At 35.5% G+C, this 9,511-nt stretch overlaps 1 protein-coding gene across 5 annotated transcripts in view; it reads left to right on the top strand.

Annotated features, from left to right (window-relative positions):
* The first annotated feature begins 2,569 nt into the window (after nt 1-2,569).
* Nucleotides 2,570-9,511, top strand: part of LOC136042062 (uncharacterized) — a 79,778-nt gene continuing 72,836 nt past the window's right edge. For all 5 annotated transcript variants that reach the window (XM_065726929.1, XM_065726930.1, XM_065726933.1 and 2 more), the window contains exon 1: nt 2,570-2,620. In XM_065726929.1, coding sequence (XP_065583001.1) covers nt 2,584-2,620 — 37 coding nt within the window. In that variant the 5' untranslated portion in view covers nt 2,570-2,583. The remainder of the gene's footprint in view (nt 2,621-9,511) is intronic.

Below are 9,511 nucleotides of genomic sequence, written 5' to 3'. Positions count from 1 at the left end.
TATATTCATAATCTCAATTATTTTTGTGGCCACTTGGCATTTGAAAATTTATTATGGACGACTCATTTTCCTTATTTCTTGTATCTTGGTGATTACTGTTGATCATCAATTTTAAACTTAAGGCCATCTTCTTCATGCTTTTTTTTATCATTAGCATTTAAATTGTGCAAATTGATTTTTTTTTTTTTTTTTATTTACAGTTTTGCTTATGTTCAACTCTTTGTTAGCGTTTGAAAATTTGAATAATTTCAGACTCTGAAAAAAAGGTAAATTCAATTTTTATCATTACTAAGAAATCCCTTAAGTTCTACTTCCAGTATCTTTCCGTTACTATGAAGATCAATATTTAGAAAAAAATCACAAATTTTTCTTTGTATAATGCAAAGACTATCAAGTTATACAAAAGTACAAACACGAAAAACAAGTAGAACAATAAGGAATTCTTTTCGCAAAACAATGGAAAACAAATTAAAATGAATATTTCGGCCCTATGTCCAAAGCCTCCCTCAGCAAGACATAAATATATAAGAAGAAAAAACTTACAACAGGATAAAATCAATACAACTAAAATGAAAAAAAAAAAATTCAAAACAGTCCCAGCATCCTTACTTCAGTGAATTTCAATCAGGACTGATAAATAAATTGTGATGAACCAAGGAAATTCATTGAACCAAGAGAATGATTTAAAAACACATTTTTAATGCTTCTTGCTTATTTTGCAGCCATGACAGAACCACGACAGGTTCTGTTTTAATATCTATTGTTTTTTTTATAATATTCTGTAAAAATCGTTTTGAATTTAATTTGTGTATAGAGCATTTAGTTAAATAGGGATCCCAAGTCCCTATTTAAGGAATTATTATTATTAATCTTAAGTCTGATTTCAATTGCTTCTTGAACTACGTGCTTTATGCCTAGGTCATTGCTAATAAGAGCAGATTCCTCAAAGGGTATTCTTCAAAAGGTCATCAGTTCAAAAGGTCTTCAGCAGTTCGTGGTACAGTTTTGGATTTATGATCTTCAAATTATTGTTAAATACAAAATACAGATTATTTTGTTTGCATACTTTTTTAAGTATGGACACAAAATAATGGGAGGTAAGTAATATTGGGTATAGATGGGAGTTAAATTATGTTCGAGGGCTTATCGGGATTCTCACATGGTAAATTATCGTTGATTTTACTGGAATTTCTTTTCAGTCTACGGTTAATTGTATTATTAATAAATAAAAGAGGATACCAATTTCCAAAAAGTATGTCCCTGATAAAGTCTAGTTCTGCCGTGATGTAGGAATCAGAACAAATATTCAGGTCATGATCAACGAAAGGAATTACGACAGCTCTTTTAAATTGTGGGGAGGGGTTGATTTAAAATGTAAACATTTATTGCAATAAACTTTAATAATTTTATGAAAATGTTGGAAGGACTTTATATTTTTGAATTTGACTTCAGTTCTAAAAAAAATTTCACTTTTTGTACAAGTCTCCGGGTTTTTCTTTGGAGGAAGATCTTATGAACCAATCTCTCGGAACCATTTCACCTCCCTTGTTTTACATACTGACATGTATCCATTGTCGTTACTAGCCAAAAAAAAATTATTGGGGAGGGGGAGATATAGAAAAGACAACTGGGTCGATACGATCACCCCTGGGGAAATGAAAAAAGAAAAAACAAATAAACACGCATCCGTGATCTGCCTTCTGGCAAATAATGCAAAATTCCACATTTTTGTAGATAGGAGCTCGAAACTTCTACAGTAGGGTTCTCCGATACGCTGAATCTGATGGTGTGATTTTCGTTAAGATTCTATGACTTTTAGGGGGCGTTTCCCCCTATTTTCTAAAATAATGCAAATTTTCTCAGGCTCGTAACTTTTGATGGGTAAGACTAAACTTGATGAAACTTATATATTTAAAACCAGCATTAAAATGCGATTCTTTTGATGTAGCTATTGGTATCAAAATTCCATTTTTTAGAGTTTTGGTTACTCTTGAGCCGGGTCGCTCCTTACTACAGTTCGTTACCACGAACTGTTTGATTGATAAACAATACAGAGTAAGTACGTAAATTTTACTACAAATGAAAAGAAATTAGGCTAGTGAAAGAAATAACTTATTTTGGCTCTCTTTTCTAATCCAATGATAGAGTTTTTTTCCCATGATTCCCGGGAAAGAAACGATCACAAGTACTCTTGCATAGGGCAAAGCAGTTACTTTTGATCTGTAAAATACCAGTTCAACTAAAGTCAATTGCCTGAAGATGCCAAAACTGGTATTCAATCAAAATCATACGAATTTGTCATCATGAGGCCAAGGTATACAGTTCAAGCAAAGACACATGAGATTTAAAGGTTTCACGGGTATGGGGAGAGGCCAAGCGCCCTGCTTCAATGTTTTCATCCAGTTGGTAGAATATTTGAGCTTGTAAAACACCGCTCATACTTTAAAAGGTTTTAAAAGGTTTATTTTCCTGATCGAGCACGCGACTTTTGTCTATAGTTGAGCATAGAAGAGAAAGGGATTTTATCACTTTCGATAAGAATTTCATGTTTTTACTTAAAACCGGCCACATTTAAAATAAAAAATGGCGGGAAAGGATTTTCAATTTTTTCTCATATTAAGTTAGCTTATTTTTGTCGTATTTCTCTTAACCTAATCTTGGTACATGTTTCTTTTATTTAGATAAAGGTAAAATTTTAGTTAATTGACTTCTTGCTATCTCAGAAAGGGTTTAGGTTAGGACAATGAAACTTTCAGGGATGAATCTACAGACTAAAGTGTGTCCGGGAAGGTATTTTGAAGCAACTACCTCCACTCCTTCTCCCTCTAGAGGGCCCTGACCTTTGATGACCTTTAAAAATATGTGTGTTATAAAAGTGAAATGTTGCAAAATATAGCCTATCTTCTGCTTAACTGAAGTACAACAAAATTGTTTTCAGCTTCATAACTTTACTAAATTCCATTTTATAAGGTTTTAAATAAATTCAAAATCATTTCCTAAATTTGGAAGGTATTTTAAAGTACCTACCTCCACTCCTTCTCCCTCTAGAGCGCCCTGAAATTTGCCTACAAGACAGGTCTGTACCTATTGAAATTTTGACAAAACAACATTTTACCTTAATTTTTGGTTACTAGTTGCTTTTTCTTTGCCTTTAGTTCTGAAAATGCAATTCCTGTTATTTGAATAGAATTTTGAGCCATATCAATGTTTTTTTTTTTTTTAATTTAGGAAATGTATTTGCCTATCTTTAAAACCTTATAAAATAGAATTGAGCAAAGTTATGAAGCTGAAAACAATTTTTTGTACTTCAATTAAGCAGAAGATCTATTTTGCATGGTTTCACTTTTATAACACACATATTTTTAAAGGTCATCAAAGGTCAGGGCCCTCTAGAGGGAGAAGGAGTGGAGGTAATTGCTTCAAAATACCTTCCCAGGACATACTTTAGTCTGTAGATTCATCTCTGAAAATTTCATTTTCCTAACCTAAACCCTTTCTGAGATAGCTTGAAGTCAATTAACTAGAATTTTACCAAAAATTAAGGTAAAATGTTGCTTTGTCAAAATTTCAATAGGTATAGACCTGTCATGTAGGCAAATTTCAGGGCCCTCTAGAGGCAGAAGGAGTGGAGGTGGGTGATTTAAAATACCTTCCTGGGACCTACTTTAGCCTGTAGACCCATCCCTGAAAGTTTCATTTTCCTAACCTAAACCCTTTCCAAGATAGCAAGAAGTCAATTAACTAGAATTTTACCTAGATAAATGCTATAGATCTATCCTTTTGGTAAAACAGGAATAGCACAATAGGCTAGGCTATTCCTTATTAAATATTGTTCTCAAACACAACATCATTCAGTCTTTGACCTATATGGATGAAAACCAGTTTATATTGGTTGGTTAACTTACAGAGGATTATTGTTTGGATATTTATTTCATTGCGCAACTATTGAAATTGTGTACAATGCTATATAGTGCTGTGAACAATTTGCTTTTGATAATTGGATAATTAAAATCGTGTACGCAACTATTTAAGTTGTGTAACGGGCTGTTAACAATTTGCTTTGAATAATTGGATTTTGGATAATTAAAATTGTGTACGCAACTTCTGAATATATATCTTGTGAGTATTACTACCTGATTTGCTATTGCTTTTACTGACAACTATTGTGGCCCCGCCCACGAATTTTGATGAAATTTGATCATTTCACCGGATGATGCCAGGTGAAAGACTTGTCTTGAATCCCGTGTTGAATTTCATTTCACGGGCTAGAAATGCAGGTTGTTCAGCTGATAATATTGTAAAAATTGCTTGCGATTTTTTCAAAGGAGATATGTTAATTGAAGCAAAGAAGATTTTGTGGGCTGACGCCTCTATTACTAGGGTAACTGAGCGCCCCAAAGTGACTGATAATGTAAGTGATATGGTTCGAGCCTTTGATCTTTGTGATGAGAAAAAGATCAGCCTACCTCAGTATCTGATTTTCGAGCCAGATCAGGTCCCATGTGTGCCAGGGGAGACAACAGCTACGTTAACTCGAAAGGTTAATGAACTCTACATGGAATTTAAAAGCTTCGCTGAGCACCATAAAGCAAGGTCAGTCGTGCAAACTATTCCTGATATGAAACCTCCCCCACCCGCAAAACCGTCCTATTCAGTTATTGTGAAAAATCCACCAAAAAACTTGAATAATCCTGACGCTCGAAAAGATTTCCTGGATAAAGCTTGTGGGGGTGTCAGTTCAAGCATAGTTGTTTTGAGGCCTAGGAGGGATGCATGGCAAGTAGTTCTGTCGGACAAGGGTGTCGCCAATACTTTGGCAGATGCATTAAGCAAAGTAGACCAATCCATGAATGCTAAAGTGAAGAGTCCTGCCTTTTTCGGTATAGTACGCCGAGTGCCTGACGGAACATCTAAAAGTGACCTATGTGATCTCGCTAATAACTGTATAGAAGTTGTTCAGTTAGGAAGTACGAGGTCTTTTCGATTAAAGTTTGAGTCACGTGACCACCTAAACTATGCCACTGAGAATCCCCTTGTTATTGGTTACGAGCGTCTACCTATAACTGAGTACAAGTTTTTGCCTACCCAGTGCTACAAATGCCAGTGCTACGGCCATACTGCGAATAACTGTAAAGCTTCCCCGAGATGCTCTAAATGTGCTGGTGACCACCAGAACTCCAAAGAAAACCCGTGTCAACTTGTCATGAAATGTGCTCTCTGTGGCTCCTCCGACCACCCCTGTTATTCGTATAAATGTCCAGAAGCACAGAAACTACTGCTTAAAAAATGAACAGTCAAACAAACACAAGTACAAGTACTTTACAAGATTTTACTTTTCTTAATAATTTGTCACTGTGCAATAATGTTGTTTTTAATTATTACGATGACCAAACTAATCTGTCCACCAACACCTTAGCTAGCCCCGATAGCCCTTTAAACCAAATTAACTGTAAATATCTCGACACTTTTGATTTTGTGAAAAATGTGAAACCTAAGCTAATGGAAGAGACCAAACTTAATGTAATTTGCTTTAATATCAGAAGCATACGGGATAAGTGGGCTAATTTTAAAGATTTAATTTTAACAAATGGTTACTGCCCTTTCGACGTAATTGGAATAACGGAGACGTGGCTTTCAGAAATTGATGATACTAATGAATTTTCCCTCACTGGCTTTCAAGCTATTCATATTGAAAGAAAATTAACCAAGTCCTCTGGCGGCATTTCTCTTTACATCCGATCAAGTCTAAAATTCACCAGACTATTCGATTGTGAATTCTTGTTCTCGCAACCTATAAATAATAGATGCATTTATTCAATAATCGTCGACATAAGTGTAGACGAGAATTCTTTTATTTTTTCGTTATTTTATAAACCACCCTCATTTCCGACACCTTTCTTTTGTAATCAGTTTGATGATTTTTCTAGTTTTATTAATTTACCACAAAAGAAGGCAATAGTTTTTGGGGACTTCAATTGTAATTTATTAAATGTTAGCAATAACAATGATAGTGATACCTTCTTTGAAACATTTACCTCAAGTGGTCTTCTTCCCACAATCCTTTTTCCTACTAGAGTTGATCCCATGAGGTCTACCGCTACTTTAATTGATAACATTTTTGTATCCACTTCCCTGGGAAACCACCTGTCCTCCAAAATAATATTTTCTGACCTGTCAGATCACTTTCCAATCTATCTTTCCTTACCCTCCCTATCAGCTACTCAACCCCGTAGAACTAATACCCCTACGTCTAATAGAATATATAATACTGTGAATATGAACCGGTTCACGGATTGTTTGAAATCCTTCGACTGGTCCAAGACTTTGGATTGTCAGGATGTTAATTCAGCCACAAGTAGTTTCACACAGGGATTGAGGGATCTTATTAGTTCAACCTTTCCAGTTCGTAAATCAAACCGAAAAACTACCCATATACGCCCCTGGATGTCAAATAGCCTGATAATCTCTTCATACCGAAAAAATGACCTATATAAGTTAGCTTGCAAAACCAGTAGCGTTATTGACCTGACTAATTATAAAAAATACAAAAACATATATACCAAACTCATCCGGGAAGCAAAGAAAAATTATTATTATTCAAAAATCTCTCACTGCAAAGGGAACTTGCAAAAAATTTGGTCTACAATAAATGAAATCCTTTCAAAAAAAAGGAATTCAAGATCTGTTCCTATTAATCTTAGGGACATCAGTGGCAGATTAATTGACCCAATTTTAGTACCGGATGCTTTTAATAATTATTTCACTAATATTCCAAATGCTAACTCCTGTTCCTTCTCACAGTCAGTACACCCTAGCAAGAATCCCAGATCCATGTTTTTCTCTCCAACTGATCGCAAAGAGGTGCTTCAAGTTATCGTATCTCTCTCTAATAGTAGTACACCTGACTTCTTTGGCATAAGTAATAAGCTTCTTAGGGCCGTATCTTCCTATATTTGTGAACCCATTGTGCACATAGCAAACCTGTCTATGACCAATGGAGTCTTCCCAGAAATATTTAAATCAGCAATTGTTATCCCGATTCATAAAAAAGGCGATCCGTCTGAGATAAGCAATTATCGTCCAATCTCACTTCTCCCAGTTATATCTAAGGTGCTCGAGAGAATTATATTCCGACGTCTTTCTCCCTTTGTATTTGGGAATCAGTCATCAGATTCGTTGATTTCTCCTCATCAATATGGCTTCCGTGCCAAATTTTCAACTGCTCATGCACTAATAGACGCCACACAGTTTATACGTTCCCACCTTGACTTTAAAAATACTGTATTGGGCTTATTTCTGGATTTTTCAAAGGCCTTTGACACGGTTGATCACAGTGTTTTATTAAGTAAACTCAATAACCTAGGGATTCGCGGAGTTCCTTTCTCATGGTTCGGCTCTTATCTCTCTGGTAGAGTACAGAGTGTGAGACTGGGCGGGGTGACTTCACATCCCCTACCTGTCCGGAGGGGCGTCCCACAGGGCTCTGTTCTTGGTCCAATACTTTTTCTCCTTTATATTAATGATTTGATTACGGACCTGGGCCCATCAGTGCACCCAGTACTTTTTGCTGACGATAGCAACTTTTTCATCACCGGTCCTAATTTACCATCCGTCGTCACCTCTACTCAAACCCTTCTGAATAGAGTACAGGAGTGGTGTCTCGTTAACTGCATGACCATTAACAGCAAGAAAAGTCAGGTGGTATTATTTCAAACCCCTTACAAAAAAAATGAAGTTCAGCCAGCACTTGGCCTAAAATATTCTACCAATCTCCTCCCACAGGTCGAAGTTGCCAAGTTTCTTGGTGTCCACATAGACTCCTGCCTATCATTTGCAACACATGTGTCCTATGTTAGAGCCATAATTTTGCGACAGGTAAGTATAATTAATCGTGTGAATTATTTTCTTCCTCTCGATATCCTTGTCACCCTTTATTATTCTTTTATTTACCCATATATCTCATACTGCGGATCTGTATGGGGCAATACTTATCCTTCAGTTACCAATAAATTAAAATCTGCTCAAAACCGTGCCGTCAAAGCAGTTTTTCGGTTGCCACGACTATATCCCACCAAGGACTTGTACTCCGATTTTGGTATTATCCCTTTTGAACAAATCATCAAAAAGTTAAATCTATCCCTTGCATATTCCGCTTACCATAAAAATCTTCCTCCCCACTTATTAACTTATTTTAATAGTAATAATTCTGAAGGCCACTGTCTCCGTTCATCCAACCGTTCCTTCATTGTCCCCAGGTGTATCTCTAGTTCCGCACAGCGATCCCCAATTTATAAATCTATAATTCAATGGAATGTAATACCCTCCAGTGTCGAGCTATCTACAAGTTTTCGGACGCTATATAATAATGTACTAAAATCTTGATATTATATTTCTCTAAATGTTTGTTCAATTTGCTTTAATTACCCTTGTTTTCTCTTTTTTTTTTTCTTTTTTTTTTCTTCTCTCTCTTTTTCATTTACAATTTTTTGTTGTTTTGGTCCTTAACAAGTTCGCTTCTAGGATCTTTATTATTATTGTTGTTATGTGTTTTCTTTTCTTTTTGAATAAATTGATTGATTGATTGAATTGATTGATACGATAGGCCTTACAGTTAGGTTAAGGTTACTTTGAAATCTAAAGAGAATCAGATAAAAAAGTTGATGTGGGTCCTAGTCTGTTTTCCTGATTAAGGTTTTCAAAAAATATCACTTCATGATCTATTTCAAGGCTTTAAGTTTGATATGTAAATCAAATCAGATGTAGAATCTGCTGTAGGCTAAGCCTATTTACCAGAAAAAGAATTTCATCCTTTGAATTCTCAATCTATACTCTCAGACATAATAGTTGGCTAGTGATTACAGGTGTGCCTGTAATGGCCTGCTAACATGGAAACCCCCTGACCCCAGGGCTAGTGGGCCAGATATAGCCCTAGACTACACCTATACTGCAGTAAAGTTCTAGTTAACTGGCTTTTTTGTGCTTTGGAAAGAAACCTAGCTGAGTTAGATGAAGGTAACTTTCAGAAATAACCTAAAATATAACCCTGGAAAATGATATCAAGCTACCCCTTCCTCATTGCTGTGGATTAGAAGATTGGGTAAAATTCTAGCTTAGTGACTTCTTGCTATCTTGGAAAGGGGTTAGTTTAGGAAAATAAAACTTACAGGGATGGGTCTACAGATTAAAGTATGGCCTGGAAAGGTATTTTAAAGTACCAACCTCCACTCCCTCTCTTTCTAGAGGGCCCTGAAATTTCCCTACATGACAGGTCTATACCTATTTAAATTTCGACAAAACAACATTTCACCTTAATTTTCAGTTACCAGTTGATTTTTCTCTGCCTTTAGTTCTGAAAATGCGATTCTTGTTATTTGAATAGAATTCTCAGCCATAATCAATGTTTTTTTTTTGTTTTTTTTTTATCAAAATTTAGGAAATGTATTTGTATATCTTTAAAACCTTATAAATAGGGATTGAGCAAAGTTGTGAAGCTGGAAACAATTTTGTTGTA

The sequence above is a fragment of the Artemia franciscana genome, unplaced genomic scaffold (assembly GCF_032884065.1).
Source record: "Artemia franciscana unplaced genomic scaffold, ASM3288406v1 PGA_scaffold_58, whole genome shotgun sequence".
NCBI classification, from domain to species: Eukaryota; Metazoa; Arthropoda; class Branchiopoda; order Anostraca; family Artemiidae; genus Artemia; species Artemia franciscana.
Note: the sequence above shows the minus strand (reverse complement) of the source record. Positions and strands in the feature narration are given on the sequence as shown.